Source organism: Stylophora pistillata, chromosome 10 (assembly GCF_964205215.1).
Source record: "Stylophora pistillata chromosome 10, jaStyPist1.2, whole genome shotgun sequence".
Classification (NCBI taxonomy): domain Eukaryota; kingdom Metazoa; phylum Cnidaria; class Anthozoa; order Scleractinia; family Pocilloporidae; genus Stylophora; species Stylophora pistillata.
Genome location: NC_142528.1, coordinates 11,660,103 through 11,684,772, shown reverse-complemented (window position 1 = coordinate 11,684,772; position 24,670 = coordinate 11,660,103). Strand labels below are relative to the sequence as shown.

Genomic DNA, 24,670 nt, shown 5'->3' with positions numbered 1-24,670 from the left:
GGTAACTTACTCTTTCCCAAAGTTGGTGCAAATTCATTCTAAGTAAATATTGTTCTATTGTCATTTCACAACTGTAATCAGATGCCAATAAAAATGCCAGTACTTTGGTAGTACTTTGGAAGTACTTTGGTAGTACTTCAAGTGTACTTTTGTCAGTACTTTGCTTAATAGGCAAAGTACTTCAAGTACACTTGAAGTACTTTGTTTTTTAAACGCAACCCATCTTATATGGGTAGTCAGGAAGGAGATATCATAAAAAAAAACGAGTTTCCTTAATCATTGCCACAGAAAAGGTCTGAAACTAGAATCTGGTAGAGAAAGACCTACTGATCAACGTGAAGTAGTTCGTAAAGTTGAATTGTGGTATACGTTTTAGTAGTTCTAGAGTTGAATTTTGGTAATACGTTTTAAAATACAGGGCTCTTTTGTCATGTACGCGCTCTGCATTTCAACATGGAAACGAGAGTGAGATCTAAATTGACTTTCACCTCCCAATGGATTAGCAAATGCGATTAAAAATTGATGGAGGCTTCACAGCTCAGTAAGTAGAAGTGAAGCATTTGACAAGATAACAATAAGGAATGTGAAGTGACTGCTGACGTTAGTATTTGTCCTATACTATTTGAAATATCAAGTAGATCAATTTCCGCGCACTTGATTTTTATTTTCGCGATTATAAGATTATTACCATGAACTCAGCAAACTGGTCTTATTTGCTTTTGAAATTCTGACACCTTCTTAATTAGTATCTTAAGCTTATTTGAATAATAAATGGTTGTTCAATAATAAATGTTTTACTGGATTAGGAAATACAAATTAGTAAAAACATAACCGCATCATAATTCTAACTACTTCGTTTGATGATATCGTAATTGCATCCCCTAGAATTCACGAATAATATGAGTTACATCTTAAATTTCTTAAGGGATTGAAGCTGGTAGATCGGAGAGATTCTCTTTCAATCGAAGAGATATAGATATGTATTAAAAAATATTTCTATTAGTAAAACCACAGATGGTTTCCAAAATAAGATCATAAACAGACGCTCGGGATGACTTTCTACAAAACACTCTCTTCTACAACATACAGCTTCTACACACAGCCATTATTTATGTAGCCAAGCAAACAATTTGTGTGTCCTTATCGGGAGCTTTGGGTCGTGTAAACTACGTTACTAAGTCCTTCTTCGACCTATCTTTTAGCGAGGCCGGGCTGGCAAACCTTATTTTAAACGGACTTTATCCCATCGAGTGGAATCCATATATTCCTGGTCCCCTGATTTTTTTTTTTTTTGTTAAGCATTAAGTTCAGGTAAGATATTCTTTTGGTTGAGGCTGTCTAGATTTCGGAAGAGACGCTGTTTCTTTTTCACATATGTTATAGTATCTAGACTAAAAATCATTGCTTTTGAGCCTATTTTAAAGTTTCTTTGACAGTCTTTGCATGTTCCGCGTCGGGTAATATATTTAGTTCCTCGGCCAGTCAGACTCATTGACCACACAGTGTCTTTTTTCGAAGGATTCTATCAATTTCTTCCACATGGAATGGTATAGCAGTAATTCTTTGTTACCTGAAAGAAACAAAAACAAAAAAAGAAAGTTGATGTGAAAATCAACTCAAAAAGCAGACCTGTTTCATCCTTTTGACATCAGCTAATGAGAAATTACTGTTTGATGTCAGCTTACAGGGGTAAAGATAGAGCTGAAATAGGCTGTTTCTTAAAAGCTTTTCCTTTTTTCTCCGCTGGGAGGAGAGGATCCACAAAACTTGGAAAAACCGCAAATCTGTTGCCCATGATTGTCCTCAATTACGGTGGAAGATGCAGCATCTGCTGCATTCTTCACTTTTTTATATGCAGTTCACAGAATGAAAGAAACGTAATGAAAGATTACCGGTATGTGAGTAAATAAATACATATTAGTGGTAAAATATCAACACGACTATATTTCATGGAAATAGATGAAATAAATAATGTTATAATATCTTTGCTTTCCTACCGATGATACAAAGCCCTTTACGAGCTCTAGTTAGCCCTACATTCATCAGGTGCTCGTCTGCTAAAAACCCCAAATGTTCACGGATCCAATATAATGATCGCTCTGGGTGGTGTTCATCCTCATTCAGTGAACGCACCAGAGATAAGATGACGTAATTCCATTCTCTTCCTAAAAAGGAATGAAATTTGAGTTAGATCTTGCAAGTATGGGGAACACCATTACACTACTTTTCTATCATTTTAATTTCCATCAAATATTTGTATTGGTCCAAAAAAACAACCAACTATTAGGTAATTGATAATTATTAGTTAAAAATCCGCAGAAACGGGTGTTAGTGAATAAATCGTTGTTTTTTTTTTATGAAAATAAGGCTGGATAGTTCAAAATCGTCGACAAGCACGACAGAATACGAGATTTTCAGTAGGTGTCGGCTGCCGTCAAAAAAAAAAATGTCTCGATTTCTTAGTCGCCTTCTTTTCGTTAAGAAAGGTGTGTAAGACGAGAACATTAAACTGTAATGAAAACTGAAAAAAAATGTGCTACAAAAAAAAAACATAAGAGTAAACAACATGATAGGCTTTTTCGCATTCTGAAAAACATGGTTTTACATTTCTCGCTGCTTGAGCTCTCTTGCAATCACAACCTGGCGCGGGGAGTGGTTTTCCATTTCTCGTTGGTTGAGCACTCTTGCAATCACAACCTGGCGCGTGTTCACCACGCCATATTGCTTTGCATATACTTCCAAAGAATGCTTAAGATAAGAATTTCAGAGACTTTACAGCCTTAAAGGGGGAGGGGAGGGGAGGTGTGCATGCCCGAAGACCCCAGGCGGGGGCTCTCGAATCAGCATTTTTCTTAGTGATGAGTATTTAAAATTTAGTTCACATAAAACTGACGATATAATGCTAAACGACGATGATAAACGAAACAAAAGTTACTTTACCTTGGCTCTTTGCAATAGTTGTAACGCAGATGTCTTTGCACTGTGATGTTTTGGCCAACGCTTTTCTTATTCTCTCCTGCTGTTCTCTGTAAGGTGACAGGATAACGATTTTTGACGAGGACACCCTGTAATTATTCACAAGGCAATTTGCCACATGCACCTGTCAGAAAAGCCATACCCAAAAGTCAGAGTTGAGCACCATCGACAGCTATGAGATTTACGTTTTGCAAGGTTACAGTCCCGTCGTTGGTTGGGCTACACAAGCTTTAGAACAACAATGTGAGTTATAGATACAAGACTAACGCTAGGTACATATTAAGTTCCTTAGTTGGTAACACCATAACTATTTAAAACATATAGATTGCTCCTTTTTTACGGCGGTTCTCCCAAGTTTTGTGTCTAACGAAGATATAAAACAAGCTTACTGCTTTGTGCCTCGAATTAAGAGTCATTCAATATTTTCTCCAGAAACACCTCTCGTGCTTAACTCTAGTACAGCCACTGCTGACGGAGAGAGCGAGTCAAGTCACACTTACCGCTTTTCTGACTTCTTTATCATTCGCTTTAGATTGCTCATTGCTAAGTGCTGTCTTAATGAAGGTAACGTCTTCTTGCCCCACAACATGACAAAATGCCATAGGAACGTCTTTAACGGGCCAAAAGGATTGTAAATGGGTACCCTGTTTCTTTACAGATGCATCCGTTTCCAGCTGATTGTTATAGAAGTGCTCGGAGGGAAATTTGCAAATTTCTTCGTGCTGTGAATATATCAAAGTTATAAGTGTGAAGCAGCCATATTTAAATTTGGACAGTCACTCGCCTTTTTTGTGATATCGAAACTCTTAAAACTTGTCATCATATAAATTCTTTTTAAAGTAGAGAATCTAAAATTGATTCACGAATGCTAACTTTATGGAGTGCTGGTAACAGTACTCGCTGCTCATAAGGGGAAAATTCTGGGAGCATAGAGACATTGAAGCGCCAAACTATACGAAGAGAAGAACAACCGTATGTAAATTTTGGTAGCTTAGATTTGATATGTACTTAGTATGTGATGAGATTAGAGTGACCTTTCAGATCTTCTTTTGTAAAGGCATGTCCCTCAGGATTCATGATTACACAAAAAATTAAGTCAATCTTGAGGGCGGGTAAACCATGACAAATCATTGCAAAGCTATCACATTTAGAATAAGTAGCCGTAATTGATGTAGAACTGAAAACGTAAAAACGTAAATGTTTTAATTTACCATTCTGTATTGAATCCGGAGCATCTTGGCTTTTCCAGAGAGCCTTTCAAACATTGAAACGTTGAGGCCCAGATTCTGTGCCTTTTTGTCACGAATGACGGGCTGTAACTGTTTGTGATCGCCAATTAATACCACTTGCTGCGGCGCCAAGAACGCGATTGGTAAGAGCGATTCAATTTCCATGCACATGCCACATTCATCCACAATACACTGCTTGATATTGTCTTTGCATGATCTGATTACACTAGACTTGGCCGCAACTGCGCATGTGCATAAGATGATCTGCACACCCGTTCGCTGAAATGCCCATTGCTCAGCCTCTTCAATAAGCTGAGTGGTAAAAGAGGTAGAGCAAAATAGTGTTAGTAAAAACAGATACATGTCTCTACATACATAAGTTAAAGAATTAAAGAGGGTGCATCGATTCTCTGTGACTCTGATTTTCGCGCCTAAGCGCTTGTCAGACAGAACTTTATTTAAAGAAGAACATACCTCCTCATATACAAATTGGATAAGTAGCTAATTAATTCACTGGTGTGATGATCTAGTCTACGTGTGGAATAAAGTTTCTATAGAGCTATTGTTGGCAACTTATGAAATTTGTTAAGTAAAAATTATTCTCGTGGCGGCATTTAGAAATGAGTTCTGTTCTTCTGTTTAGTAAACGCTGTTTCTTGGCTCTAACTAAATAAAGTTTTTCTGTGAGGCACAAGTGGCACCGCTTGCTTTTGTTGCTGTAGGCCGGGGCGATCGCTAAAATACTCCAGTTAATTGTGAAATTGGTGTTGTTGTCTTTGAGTGTCCAGATATGCTTTGATAGGTCCGTGCTGTTTGAATAGTTTCTGTCCCGAAAAGAAAGTTTATGTTGTGTGTAGCGTTGTTTAAAAGTCCCTTCTGTTAGTCCAAGGTAATTCTTTCCGGTTATGTCGCTTTCTGTTGTTACGCTGGCGTTGTAGACGACGCTTGAAGTGAGGCAGTTGTTTTTCAGAGGGCAGACAGAAGGGACTTTTAAACAACGTTACACACAACACAAACATTCTTTTCGGAACAGAAACTATTAACTATTTAACGCCTTGTTTAGGATTTTGGTCCGATTTACAGTTGTAGTTAAGAGTGGGTCTACCCTTTTCTTCTTTTATCAATGCTTGCCGCATTGCCTCTTCGGTTGCGCCACCCATATTAGCATATTCAGTTTTTTTATCTCTTGGTTTTTAGGTTTTGTCTCTTGTGTTTTGTCTATTGTTTTCTTTGTAGCTTGGTTTTTTGTCGTCACATATAAGCACCAGTTGATTAGTCGTCACCTGTAATTACGTAATCACTAGCACTTCGATCTTATTTAAAGCTCTTTTTTTATTTCAAAAGTTGTAAACAACTGAAGAAGGTCTCTGACAGAAACGTTTTTATTAAATTTAATATCTTTTTTACGTCAGAAATTGTCCATCCTAGCATATTTTTAAACTTTCTATATATATACATATACGAGAGAGGCCTACTGGACCGCACAACTTTGTACACGTAGTCCCCATGGACTTAACAAAAGATGCGAATTCAGATCGAAAAATCGCGTCCGCTATGATACGTAATTGGGACACAATTTACACAATGCAATTGAATTCTTCGCTACCAGTTGTGGTTATTTCGCCCCTTACACATTCTTGCCTTTTACTCATTATTATATCGTATTATTTAGGTATGTAGTGCATTACGTAATATTATTTATATTTCTTACGTTTAGTATAAATTCAGGTCATTCTGTAAACCTACTAGGATTTTTAGTTTTTAATTTTTATGTAAATACGTTCCACCTGAAGAAGGCCGAAGGCCGAAATGTCGCCGCATTAAAGCTGGAACAGTTAGAAGTTTGCTTCATGTTTCAGCGTCTTACACTTAACTTAATTTACATTGAAGCACTGTATCCTCCTTGGATGCTTCTGCTGGGAGCTCATCGTTTGGTGCGCCTTTTCATTCTGTATATATATATATATATATATCTATATATATTGTGGGAGGAAAAAGACAAGTAAACTACAAGTTCATCCCTACAAGCCTGTTTCGTGGTCGCCCACTCAGTGGGCGCCCACTCAGTTTCGTGGTCGCCCACTGAGTGGGCGACCACGAAACAGGCTTGTAGGGATGAACTTGTAGTTTACTTGTCTTTTTCCTCCCACAATATATACTTCGCTCTACTTCTATGTATTGAGCACTGTTCTACGAAAATCAAGTCACACTTTATATATCTATATATATATAAGCAGAAATGTAATGGTCAAGAGGCCAACTCCAATGTAGCTTTGTTGGTTTATTAGCTCGACGTTTCGACCGTCTCGGTCTTCCTCAGGAGCATACTAATTACATGAGCAATATTCAAATTTAAAATTCGTGTCAACAGTAAATATTTCATGACGTAATAATATAAAAATAGAATAGATAACAGCGAAACGTGTTATGGTGACTAAAATAGATAAGTTAAAGTAGTTATAATTCATGTATTAAGCTTATTGATAGTAGGATTGAGTCTTAAATCCGATAATTTTCTCTTGCTTTTCTGATTTCTTGATTTTGACTTCTAACTTTTTCAATAACTGTAAGTTTAAAATGGTCGACTCCACAGTTTTTTAAATGTCTGACAGGGGGTATGTTTTTATGTCCACCCTTGATGTCGCTACGGTGTTGATTGCCACGGTGGTGAGTTGGGTGACCTGTCTCGCCTACGTACTGATCGTTACATTTGCTGCATTCTATCAGGCATATCACATTGCTAGTCTTGCATGACGTGTGTTGTCGCAGTGTTATCGTTTCTCCTGTAGTATTGCTTTTAACTGACCCTGTAAATTGTCCGTATGTTTTGCAGCAGTTGCATCATATGTCAGCCCTACAGGGCCAGAATCCGGGACGAGTGGAATGCAATGGTTTCTGCTTTTTATGTTTATGAGAGAAATGAATTTCGAGATTTTTGTTAGTTTTGAATGATCGACCACAGATTGTACAGGTAGTGTCAGATGGAACTTGAATGTGTGGATTGCTTATATCGAGTGGGGATTCATCAGTGGAGGGGGCTGTGTCAGCGGCTATCGGCGATCGCAGTCTTTTGTGGGTAAGCATCTGTGTTAAATCAAGCCCTTTTCGATAGGCAACGAGAGGTGTTTCTTTGAATATGGCCTGTGTGTTGGACGATGTCAAGAGTATTTGATGGTGCTCCTTGAGGATTTTGTGGATGTTTGGCAGTACTGGATTGTAAGTTATTACAAGTGGTACACGGTCAGTGGAGTAAATAGGTTTGCTTGTGAGCGCTTCCTGCCTTGATGTTCTCCTTGCTTTCATGATACATTCCCTAATCAACTTATTCTTGTAACCTCGCTTAAGTAGTATGTTGTGTAGCTCACGTGCTCGTTTTTCAAAAAACTCCTTGTCGGAGCTGATGCGTCGTAGTCTCAATGCCAAGCTGTACGGTATGGATGTTTTAGTGTGTCGTGGATGACAGCTGGTCCAGTTTAGGTATTGGTGGGTATCGGTAGGTTTTGTGTATCAGTCTGTGCTAAGTTCGCCGTTGTTTTTGATGATAACTTGAACGTCTAGAAAAGGGATGCTTGTAGTTGATGTGGTTTGTTCAAACTTGATGTGTGGGTCAAAGGAGTTACATTTGTTAAAGAAGTTTTTGAGTTTTTCTTCGTCGTGTGTCCATATGAAAAAAATGTCATCGATGTATCTGAACCAGACAAGAGGTTGGTCAGTAGCTTCTATCATAAAGCGATTCTCAAGGCGCCCCATGTAGAGATTTGCGTAGCTCGGCGCCATCCGTTTTCCAATAGCTGTTCCTGTTTGTTGAATGTAGTGTTTGCCTTGGAAGGTTAGGTTATTACAAGTTGGAACGAGATTGATGAATTGTCCGATAGTTTCTCTTCTGTTGTTTTCAAAATTATCAAGGCGCATGAAGTGGTCGCATGCTTCCATGCCACCATCATGTGGGATGTTAGTGTGGAGGGATTTTACGTCCCACGTTACTAAAGTAGTCTCTGGCGGTAAGGTATGACTTTTGTTCAGTTCGACAAGTTTACAGAGAAAGTCGTTGTTGTCCTTGAGATGGGAGGGTAGTTTCTCGACCAGTGGTTGTAGTTGATCATCAATCCACTTAGAGATGTTAGTTGTGGCAGATTTGATGGTGTTACAAATCGGTCGAGCGGGAGGCGGGCGTTGCGGTTTGTGAATTTTAGGTAAGAAATAGATATTTCCTGGTTGAGCGTTTTCCATTACCAGATACTGTGCTGTATTGGTGTTGATTACACCCTTGGAGTGGGCCCCTTGTACAGTTTCTTTTACTCTGATGACGAAGTCAGACGTGGGGTCGCTGGCCACATGTTTATGTACCTTGTTACCGTTTTCATCAGTACCATTTAGTTGCTTGTAAGCTTCTGTTAGATAGTCCCTTTTGTTTTGCACTACTACTGCTGCGCCTTTGTCAGCTTGGAAAATAACAATACCACTGTCACGTTTAAGCGATTTAATAGCTTTGCGTTCTAGCCTAGTGATGTTAGAGCGTTGCGCGTTGTGGGGCGCAACAGTATGACGACAATAGTAACACAGAGCTTGACGATGAAAACACCTACAAAAAACCATTGAATTGGACGCCATCTCCGGGCAGAGATCTAGCCTTAGACTGCTATTTAAATGGAGTAGATCGTGCCATCTTGCAACACACGCCCCACAACGCGCAACGCTCTAACATCACTAGGCTAGAACGCAAAGCTATTAAATCGCTTAAACGTGACAGTGGTATTGTTATTTTCCAAGCTGACAAAGGCGCAGCAGTAGTAGTGCAAAACAAAAGGGACTATCTAACAGAAGCTTACAAGCAACTAAATGGTACTGATGAAAACGGTAACAAGGTACATAAACATGTGGCCAGCGACAGAGGCTGGCAGGGAAAATATTTGGCTCGGGGCCATGAACGCAAGCCAAATATCTTCCTGCCCGACCCGACCAAACTAATCAATAAGACCCCTAATTGCTGAGATTTTGAAAATTCTGTTTCAACCTCGATAGTTAACAATTATTCCACGAGCGCACGTTGGATATGAGATGATAAATAGCCAACGAGGCGCGTAGCGCCTCGTTGGCTATAGTCATCTCATATCCAACAAGGGCGAGTGGAATAATTGTTTTATTAAAAACACTTAAATTAAATCTTATGAAATTTTTTAGCTCCCTTTTAATTTTAAGCTGACGTGTACGTTTACCATATTTGTAGTTCATGGTATATTAGCTCATATACCATAATGGATAAGCCAATAAAAAGTCTTGAATTGCATTATCTAATGGTCCAGTTTTTAAAAATATGCGATAGACGGGTGAGTATTCAATAAAAACTTTTCCTTTGTCTTTTCGAGTCAGAACCATAAATACACAAAATTCATCGAAAAACTCGACTTTTTTAACTATTTTATTTTTTTCCTGTAATTTTTTGCTACAATGCTGAGTGAAAGTAGGGCCGGAAGCCTTTTTCCTGACCGGCTCGCGTCAACCCGTCCGGCCCAGCACAGGTTAGCTTTCGCCATTGTGTTTTACGGGCTTGCGCGCGCGGGACCGGAAGGGTCTAATGATAAATAATTATAAGAAGATCTACAAAATCGAATGATTATTTGAAGTGACGAACAACTTTTAAAGCTTGTAAATCGGCCACAATTACTTACTTCACGGTACCTGTCGACGTCCTCATCTTTGGTCCTTAAACCTTTCTTCCTATCTTGTTCAAATTTTCTCTCATATTCCCGAAGATCACGAGCGAACCGAGACTTATCTCCACGAATGAAGTGGTGTAGGGACACTTCTCTCAGTCCTTCATCCGATTCTTGAGTTTCATTATCGACACTGGAACTTCTCAGAGGTTTATGTCTGTTAGGAAGTGGAAACTCGGCCTGCTCCTTTAGATCGCTATAGACTCGAATGATGTTGAGTCCAGTATGTTGGAGCATAATTCCTTGAGAGAGATGACAAAAGAGATGGAGGAAGGAATAAATTTTATGACATGAATGAAATGAAAAAGATCGGATGCGTGAGTGATAGTTTCAAGGGTACTTCCTCTGAGGAGCGAAATCGATCCGCAAGGATCTTTACGACCTTTTAGAGCAAATAGACCCAACAAACTGTTGGCGTGAAAGTCTGGAATAGGACTGCGCTATGATAAGTTGAGTATTCACGAGGATTAACAACAAATAATATGTAGAGAACAGACGTCCAGCATTGAATAGCTACTCTTTTTTTTTGTTTCAGTCTTGATCGATGTTCTAAAAAAATGCTATGGGGATTGGACTGTAAAGGAAAGTTAACGTTTGTTTTTAAAACCATTTGTGCAAGAGTACAGGAAGAAGAACAATCAAGAAAAAGCCCAAGACGCCAAATGCAAAACAAAAACATTAAAAAAGACCCAGAGTTCCTTTGTTTCGCTTGGGTCTGCTTTACAAAAGGTTTCTTACTTGCTACCACATCAACTGACTTATTAGAGGGACCGCAGTAAATGACTTGTGATAATGGTATCAACTTGTCTACATTATCTGATTCAGTCGGGTTCTGATCTGATTGTGAAAAAGTTTTCCTGTTTCGATGTGCAAACCAGTAGGCTATGTGAACGCCAGTCACTGTCTTGCCGGTACCTGAAATTTAAAAGAAATAGGTTGATTGAAGAGGATTCAATTCTGACAAAGAGACAGGCGAACATTCTAACGAGTGTGCAGCAATGAAGTGAATGTTGTTCAGAATTCAAATCAACTTAGGGGATTGACAATCTTTTAGGAAGATAGCACCAGTAAACGGTTGAACGAGGAAAAGGTATTTTCAAGCAAGAAATTCGCTTCAATTGAACACATATGTTGACAATGTAGCACATACCTGGAGGGCCCTGTATGAGGTAAAATGGTTTCACCAGTGCTTTTTTCACAGCTTTGTTCTGATACGTATTTAAGCCCTCTAATGAAAATTTGGGATCCTTTCCCAAAATTGAGAAGTCAGAGAAAGGAGGTAATTCGAAGTCCCCTGGAGAGAGGAAACAGATTCATTTGAATGTTTTTCTGAATATGTATCTCCATTGTAATCGATGTTATTGATTTTATTTGAAACCGAACAAGTGGACAAGTGGACCTGACAATTGTTTCTTGTATGTCAGGCTGTTCCATGTATATTCCATCATCTGACATGTTAAGGAAAATCGACAAACACAAACGGCGTTTGTCATAAAGAAGGCTACAATGGTTTTCACTCAGCTCACGTGGTAGCATCGGAACGATTTCAAAGCCATGTCCAGGGTAGTAGGAGGAGTAACGAAAAACAGTCAGGAAATAAATTTGCAGCTATCACAGATAGTAGGTTGTACTTAATTATTAATTCATTTCGACTGAGTGGTCAGCGTGTTCTACGTGGCGGACTAGAAATCACTCTATACGAGATATCCTTATATCATATTCAGCTTAAAGTTTTGAGTGTAAAAATGAAAACTACTTTCCTCAAATAGCAACCATGTTGATAAGTTGATTACCTGATGTTATGTCAGTAATTAGTCCAGATCAACCAAATGATAATGTACATGCGAATCTTTTGGCTTCAATCAGCTCTTCCCGTAAGTTTCTCGTAATCTCAAATGAAAAAATATTTCACTTTTGAACCGAAAACGTGGTGCTAAAAAGGCATTAACTTGTCTGTTTAACGATGGCATTGTTTAACGATGAAATAATTTATTTGTGCACTGTCAATACTTTAAATTCCAGTTATGTATGTTCTTCCAACCTTGACTAAGCTCGTGCCCTAGGCATACCGCCTCGACCAGTTCAGGAGCATTTTTCAGAGTCCAACGCAGGACTGCAGACATTCGTCTGGTAAAAAGACAGTAAACAAAGTCGTTAGTGCAGCACTAGAGAACCAAAATAGAAAATTAATGAAGTAGCAAGTACTGAATTCATGAGTGCTAATGAAAGGCATTAACTTCTTAGATAATTATGTCCTACAGGTTCTCCTCTATGCGGAAGATTTGCCGTTTTTAATAAAAGTGAGGTATGGTTGTTATGTAATTGCAGACGATCGGGATAAGGGTTCTCTACAATCACCGACTTAAGGTATGGTAGACCTTCATAAAACTGCCATAAACTATTACTACTGGTGATTATTAGCGAATGTAGCTACTTGGATTGCATAATAGAGGATCACTGTCTGGAAATAATTACTTGCATTGTGCCATTAACAATACCTTTTTATTACCTGTGGATTGGAGGTCGATGAATGACAGTTAACGTACTCAGACTGCCTCCATTCACAAGTTCTTTGGGAAATTCCGATGCTGACTGACGGAGATTTATCCTCACTGACACCATTTCCTTATCTTGAGTCAACTTAACTTCTCTAACAATGCAGTGCCCCACCCATAAACTTGATGATGGAGACCTGAAGCTCTCAAAGGATGGGGTGCCTTTTAACTGCGTCATGGTAAGTTGCCCCTCATTTTCCAAATCTGAATCCATCTTTTTTGGAACATAATCACCGTTAGGTTCGAATACAACAAACATATTTCCATATCATGTTTCAGTAGATGTTGTGGGTACAGTGTCAGTTGCATGATTAAAAGGCATTAACTATATCACCATTTCATGCAAGTACATTATAATCTGCAAGCAGGCCACCATTACATGAGGGTATATTATAAGAGTACACGAGCAAGCTACATGGTATTACTTTACTAATGAAGATAAATGGTTGTATATTTACCTCTGATTTGTTCCTTTCGCCTGTTACTAAGTTTGATTTCCCCATGTACATCTCCGCCTGTACCCGAACACAAACAAAGTCCCCTTCGTAAAATTTGATTTGGCGAGTTGTGCAATACTCGTTTTGAAGGCTGAAAAATCCTTCTTGATTTCCACTGCTATCCATCCTCCACCTGATGTCCAAATCGAGTATGGTTAACTCATCATCCTCGTCCACAGCAACTGTCGCAGCTTCCAAATCAAGAACAGGTTCCCAGGCCGCTATGTAATCTTCTAAAGTCGAGTACTTGCCGGTGGCGTGATAACTTGGTGTGGTAGTGAAACATTCTCTTGGATATTTGCGGTGCTCGACACAAATATGAACGCTTGGAGTAATCTTGAAGAGCTGAATTTCTGGGTGGAAAACCCCGTGTGTCATGTGTGCAGTCAGTTGAATTTTAACTGTATCAAAAATCTTGAGAGAAATCTGTTTCTCGTGGGTATTCTCTATGTTTGATCCAAGCTTTCCGCAATTGTGAAGGTTATTCTGATTTCGGAGACTGGTAAGGCATGGAGAATGCTTTCGCTGATCACCATCCATCCGTTTAATTAGCGAGGAAACTCGCCTATAGTTTTCCTCTTGAAGTGCTTTCAAAAGTTGTTGCCAACTTTCTCCTGGAAAATCAAAGACTTCACGTTCAGGTAATTCCTTAGATAAAATGATGGACACCTTTTCTCTTTCACGATCAAGTTTCTCCACGATGTTTTCCTTCGGAGCGATATACAGTCTCAGCTTCCAAAGAAGCACAATTTCCTCGGAGCCACCATGCTTAGCATCAAATGGTTTTAAACTGCTTAGTTTAATTTCCCTCTGTCTTTTAGCGACTTGGTCGTATTCTCGATTTGTAATTTCCAGCCTTATTTTCCCATCTTCTATCATCGAAACGGCTGCTGTTGTCTCGTGGCTTTTTTCCCTGAGCTTTGCTGCCAAGTGGACTTCGTTACACGTCTTTCTGAAGTGTTTGGAATTCGCACCAGCAAACGTGGAACGACGACACATCTCAGCAATTCGATCCATAGGGGGCGCCCCTGTGTGACGGCCTTCAGAAATCGCATTCAAGATAAGTCTGTGTACCACTATGTCGATGTATCGTCGAATAGGTGACGTGAAGTGTGTATAGCGGTCCGTTCTCTGAGAGAAGTGGCCAAGTTTCCCCTCCGCCTCATCTAGATCCCCCTCGCACACGTACTGAGCCTTCTGTTTAATACGCTCAAATTGCCTTCTTGCGATGGCCAACTGAGAGTGATTCTTCTCATTAAAAATCAGCTGACGAAGCTTGACTTTGTCTAGAGATTCTGCAGCGCTACAGAGCTCAAACCAGACAGACTTTTGCACTTTAAATTTTGGAAATTCCGAAATGCCGACAAGTTTTTTCATCTCCTGCAGTTTTTCAGCGGAATAAACAGCGTGTGGGAACAAAGAGAACTGTATGAATTTCCCGAATTGTTTGAGCCAGTCTCTTAATCTGTGCTCTTTGGGTGGAAGCTGGGTCCGTAAGGGTGTGATCATTCCAACTCGTGAATAGAGGAATTTGGCTATCTCCTTATTGGCAGCAATCATCATTTCCTCCACAAGCTCGTGTGCTTCATAATCTTCTGGCTCATCTCTACTTGACCAATGATCAGAGGCAGCTTCTCGAAGTCTCCTCTTCCTCATTTTTTGTGCAAGGTCACTAAGCTGGCGAATCTTATCCTTAGTATCCTTTGGCACTTTATTAAATGAGCAATCTTGACCATTAATAACTTGTTGGGCTTCAGAGTAAGTGAGCTGACAAGTGGACCTGACAATTGTTTCTTGTATGTCAGGCTGTTCCATGTATATTCCATCATCTGACATGTTAAGGAAAATCGACAAACACAAACGGCGTTTGTCATAAAGAAGGCTACAATGGTTTTCACTCAGCTCGCGTGGTAGCATCGGAACGATTTCAAAGCCATGTCCAGGGTAGTAGGAGGAGCAACGAAATAAAGCTTCTTTATCTAAAGGGGTGTCAGGCTGCACAAAGAAACTTACGTCAGCGATGTGAATTCCTACACGACATAATCCTGAGTCTTGAAGCTTTTCTATGGAAAGTGCATCATCTAGATCTTTGGAATTCTCAGGATCAATCGTAAACGCTCCATCAATTTCCAAACGTCTTCGCTCTTCATCAACTGGAATTGACCAAGTTGGCGGAAACAGACTTCTCACTTGTTCGACACACTTTTTATTGAACAACTTTCTAATGCAATGCTCGGCAAACTGAATTTCCACGCTATTCTGCAGGGTATGCTGCTGTGGTAGTCTTCGGATTATCGTGCCCAATGGATAATTACGGCCCTCTCCCCATTTGACAAATTGAACAAGAAACAGGCACTCTTCTCCAAATAAATCTTCACGTTCTACCCCATCTTCACCAGTTCTCTGTTTACCTTGCCTTTTTGCAGTGATGGATCTTTTTTCAACTCTTGCAGAACTTGGTACCAGAATTTTCGGCACAGACTTATTGATTGGTATCATTACGTCATTATTCTGAGGATCGATCCTACACACAAACTGCCGTTCATTATGGCCGATGATGGGGTGCATCACACCTATAGTTAAGAAGTTCCAAGGGATAAAGAGTAAGTTTGCAAGTTCTCCGTACATAGGGATAATTAGAGCGGCAAACATTAATTTGAGGATAGACAATCTGCGCCCATAGCCCTGCAGTTATTCATCGCCTTGGGGCTTGACCCCTACATTGCGTAGCACGTACATCTTGAGTATATAATCTTTTAGCAACAATCTACACTATCCGACTCAAATACCTTGGACCATTGTACGACTTACCTACAAACCTTCCTCTGGTTCTGGAATAACCATCACTTGGCTGCTTATCAAGCACTTCAACGACAACTTGATCCATGTTGAAAGCTCCTTTGACCCGTCCACTGATTTTGATGTCTGGGGTAATCAAGTCTGACACAACGGCAAAGGAAAGGTTACCTGCCTTGGAATCGAGTTGAAGTGTGGCACTATGATATCTGGAAGCCTTTTCCTGTATCAATTTCCGCAGATGCTCTAAGTTAGGAAGTTTATTCTGCGCGTCAGATTGTGTTAGTTTTTTACGTCGATCAGACTGCGTTGGTTGAAATCCAACATCTATAAGGTATACTTTCGGATGGCCGTTGACATATTTGACCTCGTAATCACTAAAAATAGGTTGAGGGTGATCTGATTTCCCTTTCCGACTTCTATTTGAAGGTTCTTTGACTCCGGATTCACTTCGGCTTACTAATAAAGCTTCCTGGAGTGAGGGATATTCTCCACCTTGTGAAAGTCTCTGACATTTTCTTGCTTTGGTTACTTCGCTCCACTGCAAGAACTCCTTGATAATCTTGTCAAAGTAAATTAGATACTTTTCTTCATTTTCAAAACGTTCCCTACAAAAGTCTTCTAATAGTTCCGAGTTACCTTGATCGATGGCCTCTTCTCCCTCCCCTGACTCATTCGCACCCTGGTTATCGCGATGCAACGGACATACGTCTTGGTTCTCATGGAAGCCATCACGCGGATGGATAGATAGAATTCTCTCTTCTTTCTTTTCTCCTTCTTCTGGCCAGACTTCCTCTGAATTCAAACTATTTTTCATGCCATCTATTTCCTTTTCTGATCCGTTCTCCATCACTGGATCATAGGAGCAATCCTTCACTGTTTTTTCTCCGGTGCTCTTTTCTTTAGTCCCTAACACTTCTCGAGTTCCATCTTCCACGCCAACACACGTTAGTAGTTGCGACGTTTTGTTCTCCACTTCTTCAAAGCTTGGAACGAAGACAGGAGCTTCAGGATTTAAACCACTTGTTAAGAGAGGGGAAATCACTTTCGCCTTTATCTCTTCGAATGATGCTCCAAACAAACTTTCTTGCTGCTCACATCTCTTAATGTAATCCCACCAAATGCCTTTACAAGCACCAGCAGTACACAACGAAATAGCATTTCCCACGACAGCTAGCAATGACTTCGCTCTGGTTATCGCAGTGTTTAGGAGTTTAGGATCAGACAAAAATTCCCAGTAGAGTTGCTGACTTTGTTCCTCAGTTCTTTGAAATGTTTGACATGTGATAGAAGTGCGGACGGTGCTGATGAATAGGGCACGGAACTCTTTTCCTACAGCAAAAAGAACGCAAGTATGTAGTTGTCGTAGGTTCTCGATTTAAAGTATTAAGTTATGCATATTTACTCGCGGTGCGAGCAAAAAAATAAAGATAAGGCGAAGAGGCGGTGTCCTACCACATATGAAAAAAGAGAAATGACTGCTTTTTTCGTGATATCGTTAAAGCAATAAGGTGCACACAGGCTAAAAATACTTAAAAAGACAAAAAATGAAAACACAGGTATTGGAGCTTATCGAAAGAAGAATCAACAAACAAACGTACACTTACCTCCATTCCCAATGTGGTAAAGATTGGGGTTGGGAGATTTGGAACCCAGGTCCAAAAACATCTTGGTGTTTCACATAAACCGATAGTATTCTAAACTAAATTGTTACAATTCTTTAAATACCTTGTACATTCTGAATTTTCTCCACTGTTACATCTCGGAGCTCAGTACTTTCTCTCCTGAGCGAGTCTCGAATGGCTCGTACCTAGGTGATCCAATGGCGATAAAATGAATTGGCATTAATAAGGTAATAATGAGAAATAATATGATAATAGCAGTCATAACAATAACATTGATAATAATAATAATAATAATAATAATAATAATAATGTAATAATAAAAATTATAAAACTGAGCTGAAATAACCAATAGACACACAAAATGAGTTTAATTTCGTATCGTGAGAAGCTGAAGCACTAGAAGCAATGCCCTTCCCGCTTTCTATACTTTCATTTCTAGCCACGCTACCACGTTACGAATGACAGACCACCGCGTTGCTAGGGGCCGCGTGCGCGTGTGTGAGATGAGATAAGTTGAGTTTGTAACAACGAGAGCGGTGAAAGCGGTGTTTTTGTAAGTGTACACCCGCGAATAAAAATGTTTAAAACGAGTCAGTCGAGTTTAATTGTCGTTCGTCAACGACATTTGGTCCTTCAAGACGGATATTGTGCGAAGTCAAGCGAAAAATCGTCGTGTACATGTAACTACGTGTATATACCACATCATATATCATCGAGCCGTGTGGTTGAATAGTGTGAAGTGTCATTCAAGTCACGCTAAGATGAGTGCCTCGACAGAGCAGAAGACGAAACACGACGACTGTTTACGCTAAGTGAGTCTACTACTTCAAGTAAACTTTCCGTTTTAAGAAAGAAATTGCAAGGCGAGAAGTTACCCCTTGAACTAAAAACAGCTGCGCAAACGCTCGCAAATGAGATTGACTGTCCGCGAGCCGAACAACAGCAGAGTGCCAAGCTTTCGGAACTTCAAAAGAAATCTGAGAAATCAAGATTGGAATATGAGTTCGAAGATGCCATCGCTCAGGGAGAAGGTATGTCGAATAAAGGTGATGTTGATGAAGAGTTGAATGAGTTATTTTTAGGCAGTGTGAACGATCGGGTCTCATGCTTAGACCTAAAAATTACTGGAAACCTTGTAAAAAAGGGACATGTGAATCATCTATTGCTAAAGGTCAAGCTGAGTTGAAAACTTCTGCCACAGGAAACCCTAGGGGGAAAATTTCGAAGAGAGATCAGTTGTTTGAGAAAATGCAGTCAGCCTTTTTGTAAAACCGTTAAACCAAACGTGCCGAAGTTGAATAGAAATTCACTAGAGTTTTCAAAATTCAAAGCAGCATTTAATGTTGAGGTAGACAAAAGGGAAGTTTACGATGCAACGAGGAAGCTTAAATTTCTGCTAGACTCTGCAGAAGGAAGTGTAAAATCATATCTAGCAAAATTCATGCCAGGTTCAGACAAGTAGGAGGAGATATGAACTGCGCTTTAGGAGCTTTTTGGCCGTGTAGACACAGTTGTGTCAGCTGCAAAGAAGCAATGAGATCAATTTCCGAGTTAAGTGAAAGAAAATTGTATGTAGATCAGGCAGTATCAAGAAATAATTTCTGAATTTTAGGCATTTTTAAAGAGCAGAAATTCCTTTATGAGCTTAACTCGCAACTCCCTGAGGCAACTGTTGCTAAAATTCCTGTCCAATTTTGCGGTAGATGGGCTGAGTTTGTTGAAGGAAAACCAAAGTTGCTAACCTGGGATTCATTTGTAAATTGGCTGGAAAGAGAGGCAAAAATCAGTGAGTCCAAGAAGCGCTGGATACCAGAGAAGAGATAGTCAAAGCGTTCAGATACATCTAAAGTTGAAAGGCGCACGTAAGCTGACGAATCACAATCTGGGCTGTTTGTAGGAACCACTGGAGAAACTTTAATTACGCACCAGCCATGAAACAGTTAGGACCCCAATTCACTAGTCCACTAATCACATTCTGCAAGAGTGCAAAATTTTTAAGGAAATATTGACTAGCGAATAGGTGAAAGTTGTTGAGGAACACAAACTATGCTCATGTTGTCTTCAGTGTCGCCAGTCAGCGTACGTGGTTGGTGAAGCTGGTGGTCGTCCTTTGTTTGAAGTACTTCCTATAGTTATCTTCCGAGAAACAGGAAAACAACAAGTGATGGCATTGCGTGACTTAGGCTGTAACACAGCACTTACAGATAAAAGTTTAGCGCTTTCACTTGGACTTCAAGGCAAAGAGCTAGATCTCGTGATTCAAGAAGTAAATGTGCGGAAGGGGTTTACTCCCCATCACGTCAAGAAATGCCATATCGCACGGGTGGAAAGAGAAAAAGTCCAGTACCCCTTGCGAGATGTGAAAACAATTCCTGGCCTGAATGGTCCGGATCAGACGTTAAAGTGGATATATCAACAAATTTGAAATTGTAAATTGGCCACCGTAATGATTACAAAAGCTGACGTTTCGAGCGTTAGCCCTTCGTCGGAGCGAATAGAGGAATTGTGGGTTGTGTGTGCTTTTAAAGGCAGAAAATGGAGCTACGTTATTGGTGGGTGCATGGCAACGAGAAAAACATGAATAAATTAGTGGAATGAAAAGCGTTCATTGATCCCTGTAGGATTTAGACTGCCGGTTTGAAAGGTGAGCTTTTGTTGAAGATTTTTACGGCTTTCCGTGCCACCTAAGTGCAAGGAAAGACCGCAGATTGCCATATGTTGCTTAGAATGATTAGGTAAATTAAAATGTCTGGCGACTGGTTTCGATGTGTCCTTGTCATTCCTTTCCACGTCTCGAAGGTGTTCTCGGAATCGGTCACCTAGTCTTCTGCCTGTTTCGCCGATGTATATCTTTTTGCAATAAGTGCAAGTTATGCAATAGATTACATTAGCGGAGGTGCACGTGAAGTGATCGGTGATCTTAATGGATCGTTTAGGTCCCGATATTTTATCAGTGTTGTGAATGAAAGGACACGTTTTGCATCGTGCACGAGCGCATTTAAAAGTGCCTGGTTGCTCATTAGTCTGAAAAGAACTTCTGACCAAAAATTTGCCTAAGTTTTTGTCGCGTTTGAATGAAATTAGCGGAGGCTGCGAAAAGATAGTGCTTGTCTCTGGATCGTTTTGAAGTAATTTAAAGTTTTTAAGAATGATGGATTTAACTGAGTGGTTGTGAGGGTGAAACGTGAGAGTGAATGGAATGCGGTCGGAATCTTCCTTATGCGACGTTTGTAGTGCTGAATGTCGATCAATAAGTTGAGTGCGGTGGTAACCCGCTTGAACGACGGAAACAGGGTAACCACGTTTATCGAAGAACTGGCACATTGACTCTGATTTGTGGTGAAAATCAGAGTCATTACTACATAAACGACGAAGTCTTACAAACTGAGAAAAAGGAATGGAATTCTTAATGTGAGATGATTCATCATCTCACGTTATTCATCACTTTTCAATGCCATCATTTCATGATGGCATTGAAAATATTCATCGCGCGACGTGGACGACCGTAGAGTATTGATAGTGATAACAGAACAAACTTTGTCGGTGCAAATAATGAGTTGCAGAAATGCATTGAACTATTAGATGAAGCAACCTTCTGAGCACCTATGGAAATTGAGTGGAGGAGCATGGGAGAGACTAGAATAGCACACAGAGAAGACGCTGAAGGCTATTCTGGCAGACAGGAAGATTTAAAAATACGTGCTGAGAACTGCGCTATTTGAAGCAGAAGGGATACTAAACAGTCCACCGACCACTCATGTGTCCAATGATGCAGTGGAAATTGAAGCGTTAACCTCAAATCATTTCTTGCTGTTTCGGGCGGACCCGCGTTATGAAGATACTGAATTTAGTGATAGAGAGATCAACTCAACAAAGACGTGGCGACGGTCCCAAATACTAGCTTATTTCTTCTGGAAACGCTTTACCAAGGAATACTTTCCTAGCCTGGCACAGAGGAAGAAGTGGAAAGAGAAGAAACAGAACCTCAAAGAAGGAGATATTGTCCTAGTTGCTGAGCCTAATCAGCCGCGAGGTGTGTGGCCATTGGGCAGAATCGTGTTTACTTACCCTGGGAAGGATAGGTTAGTTCGACCAGTTATAGTGCGTACTCAGCACGGAGAGTATAAGAAACCGATTGCTAGACTTTGTTTATTAGAGGAAGTGGAAGTGTAAATCCGTTAATCGTCTCGACGAACGTTGTGTCTCCACTAGGAGCGGGGATGTCCCCTCCGCTCCTTGTACTTTCTTTTCTAGCCGCGTTACTATGTTACGAATGACAAGCTAGGTCGTTGCTAGGGGCCGCGTGCGCGTGTGTTACATGAAATAAGTCGAGTATGTAATAACGTGAGCGGTAAAAGTGGTGTTGTTGCGAATGTATAACCCACGAATAAAATTGTCTAAAACGAACCAGCCGAGTTTAATTGTCGTCAAGCAACGACAAGTAATGTTACCCATTTAGTTCTATCTATTGAGTTATTGCCGAATTACTTTAAGGCAAATAAATGTACGGGGCAATCTCCTTGCAAAAGGTCCTAATGCCTCTTTATTAAGCGTACCTGAATACTGTATGCGGATACCACACCAATTTGAGAAAGATCTTTCTCTCCCCATTTCACAGGCCAGTCACTGCTTATTTCCTTGACCCTCGTAACAACCTCCTGAACTTCTGCCACGTTGATGAATGAATTTTCTCGTGCTTCTTCAATACCGTAGGTACCAAAAAATAAAATTGGTCCAAACTTTGGGTGAGGTAGTTGTTCACTGCTGGATATCAGGCCTCCTCCGTAGAAATTCTCAGAGGAAAATTGTAGAATTTCAGGATGGCACCGGTAATTCTCTGTCAGAAATATTACGTTACAAGGTGATTGCGTTTCCTCAAAGTAAAGGTCAAACAATCTTTCAGGCAGAGACCTCTGCAGACCCCAGTGTCCAGCATAATCGGAATATACTTCTGGGCTCATCTGGTAACAATAAAAACGTGAAAAAAAAGTAAATCCATTGCAACGAATATAATCGAGTAATTTTTCATCATCGTGTGCCATCCTATTAATCCTGGAAAACAAAATTGCCACCAACTGAAAATTTTTATGCAAGTAATTTCAAGAACTTATTGGTTGCTGATTTGCTTTGATGTTGGGATTCAAAGGAAGATATCACAAGTTTATCCTACTCAGCATGAGGTAGAAAATACAATTATTGTCTCCTATCTTATATAAAATGCCTAATTGTTGCTCTTAGAAGTTCTTAATAAACCATATCTTCTTTCATTGTGAACTCGGTACAGAACAGAACTCCTGTTGGAGCAATTTGCTCTCTCGATATCATTTTAAAGATCACGATAGTCTGTCTGCTAGTGAACACAACAGTAGGAGATCCGTATAACAGAGGGGCGTTAAGAGAACCTTTCATCGAAACGCATCAATCACATCTGCACATGTAGATTGCTAACCAATCACAGCTGAACAGAAAGGGTCAAGGTGGCTCGCGTACCTAGTCGACTTTATTGTTTTAAGAGGACTTGTAGGTCGTCGAAACGTTAAAATGTGACCTTATCGTGAGACAAACGATTGAATTTACAATGGCACAACCTTTTACTTCTGTTATTTTGATAGTTAAATCCTTTAAATTGTAAAACGAATGGTTTAAATGCAACAGACAATTTAGCTTCTCTCATCACTCCAAATGAGGGACATCGACTATTTTAGCTATTGAGACGTTGCAATCCTGATCTCGTTTTAGGTAAACAGTCCAAGACTCTAATTATAATTGGGTACACTTCTACCCCACCTGCATATGGTCACCAGTGAAGACAACCTTTGTATTTGGTCCAGCTAACGCCAGTGGTATTAATGCCTCAGGTTCGAGGGCTTGGGCAGCCTCGTCCACTAAAATATGCGTGAAGAATCCGGATTTTAATCGTAACTCAGTGAGGTGCTTAGACGCTGCCAACGTGGAGATCACAACATTGTGTTTTGTCACATGGTCTCTTGTGGGAAGCACGTAAGCATCATTTCTGATGATGCTGTATTTCTTAGCAATGTCAGAATCAGTATCCAGTCTGACGTGGGGGGGAGGAAAAAAAGAAATATACAGTAATAGTGTCATATCAACAATGGAAAAAACGCCCATTATAAACTTATTATTTGCATGCACACCTTTTCCGGTTGAGTTATAATCTAGGAGGTTTTTCTTACTTGAGCTCGCAATGTAATGATCTCTCAAACAAAGAGACTAAATGTAAGTCTGGCATTGATTAACGCGTGGCGTGAATGACATGACTTTCATAAAAGTTAACTAAAATTACCTACCTTCTCCTTGGGTGATAAATCCTGAGGAGCTTCAGCTGCCTCGCTTCAACTGTCGACAGTCGCTTCAACTCAGTCAAGTAAACGTCAAACAGCTTAACGTGTATGTCAGCCGCGCTGTTTGTGTGAGTACACAAAAGGACGTGATTGCGTTCGTCTTTCACCAATTGACGAATTGCGTAGTTTAAGGTGAATGTTTTACCAGTACCAAAAGGACCAAAGACTACAAGAGGATGGGATAATTCTCCAGGGGATAAAATGCTTCTTATCACCTTCTCTTGGTTGTTATTGGGCATAGGGTTCAACTGTGGACACTTCCATGGGGGATTTGTCTCAAATGACTAGAAGGAACAGATATCTGTGAGTTTGGAGACATTAAGAGACGAATTCTACAATAGAGGTCATGATTTAGTCACGTCTGAAACGCATATATAGCTCATAGCTCGTTGGGGGGAGGGGAGGGGGTGGGCTAACTAGTCTGCAGGTTCAAGATGATGGGTAATTAGAGATGGTGGTTTTTACAAGGGTTAGGAGCCTTTTAAAACAGTACTGAGAGCAAACTGTTTTCTGACGTTTCGTCCAGATCTAATAAATTCCGTATACAGCATGTGTTAATGATTGTGAACTGCAACTTTAAAAATCGCGTCTGATTCAGGACTTCAAATACAGTTTTTTTTCAACGGCAGCGTTGGCTTAAATGAGTAACAGTAAGATTACATTTTGTTAAGGAAATGGGGTGGTGGGAGAAGAAGGAGGGAGCTGAATAGAACGTGAGAGATATTAATAGCATTTTCCTGCATCCATCTCACATACATGCATATAGTTGGTAAAGAAAATCTACATTGGTTGATTAAAAGGGGTAAAACATCCATCCCGAAGTTAAAAATTATTTCTTAAATTGTTTGAAGTTAGCCGTCCGGGAGAATTTCCTCGCCAAAATTTTAGAAGGATACTGTCAGTTTACGATCTGTTG

The 24,670-nt window shown here is 40.1% G+C and overlaps 1 protein-coding gene and 1 pseudogene across 3 annotated transcripts in view; one reads left to right on the top strand and one right to left on the bottom strand.

Moving 5' to 3' along the window:
* Positions 1-643: 643 nt before the first annotated feature.
* The window catches only part of LOC111346790 (3'-5' exoribonuclease HELZ2), a 62,104-nt gene continuing 38,077 nt past the window's right edge, over positions 644-24,670 (bottom strand). For all 3 annotated transcript variants that reach the window (XM_088736290.1, XM_088736288.1, XM_088736291.1), the window contains exons 14-29: positions 23,701-24,038; positions 23,180-23,450; positions 21,949-22,353; positions 17,496-17,577; positions 15,783-17,099; positions 12,933-15,544; positions 12,429-12,688; positions 11,961-12,046; positions 11,070-11,213; positions 10,658-10,834; positions 9,875-10,161; positions 4,188-4,517; positions 3,477-3,698; positions 2,941-3,100; positions 1,998-2,165; positions 644-1,570 (exon numbers count right to left, since the gene is read on the bottom strand). In XM_088736290.1, coding sequence (XP_088592416.1) covers positions 1,467-1,570; positions 1,998-2,165; positions 2,941-3,100; positions 3,477-3,698; positions 4,188-4,517; positions 9,875-10,161; positions 10,658-10,834; positions 11,070-11,213; positions 11,961-12,046; positions 12,429-12,688; positions 12,933-15,544; positions 15,783-17,099; positions 17,496-17,577; positions 21,949-22,353; positions 23,180-23,450; positions 23,701-24,038 — 6,963 coding nt within the window. In that variant the 3' untranslated portion in view covers positions 644-1,466. The remainder of the gene's footprint in view (positions 1,571-1,997; positions 2,166-2,940; positions 3,101-3,476; positions 3,699-4,187; positions 4,518-9,874; positions 10,162-10,657; positions 10,835-11,069; positions 11,214-11,960; positions 12,047-12,428; positions 12,689-12,932; positions 15,545-15,782; positions 17,100-17,495; positions 17,578-21,948; positions 22,354-23,179; positions 23,451-23,700; positions 24,039-24,670) is intronic.
* Positions 17,754-19,817, top strand: LOC148721805 (uncharacterized; annotated as a pseudogene).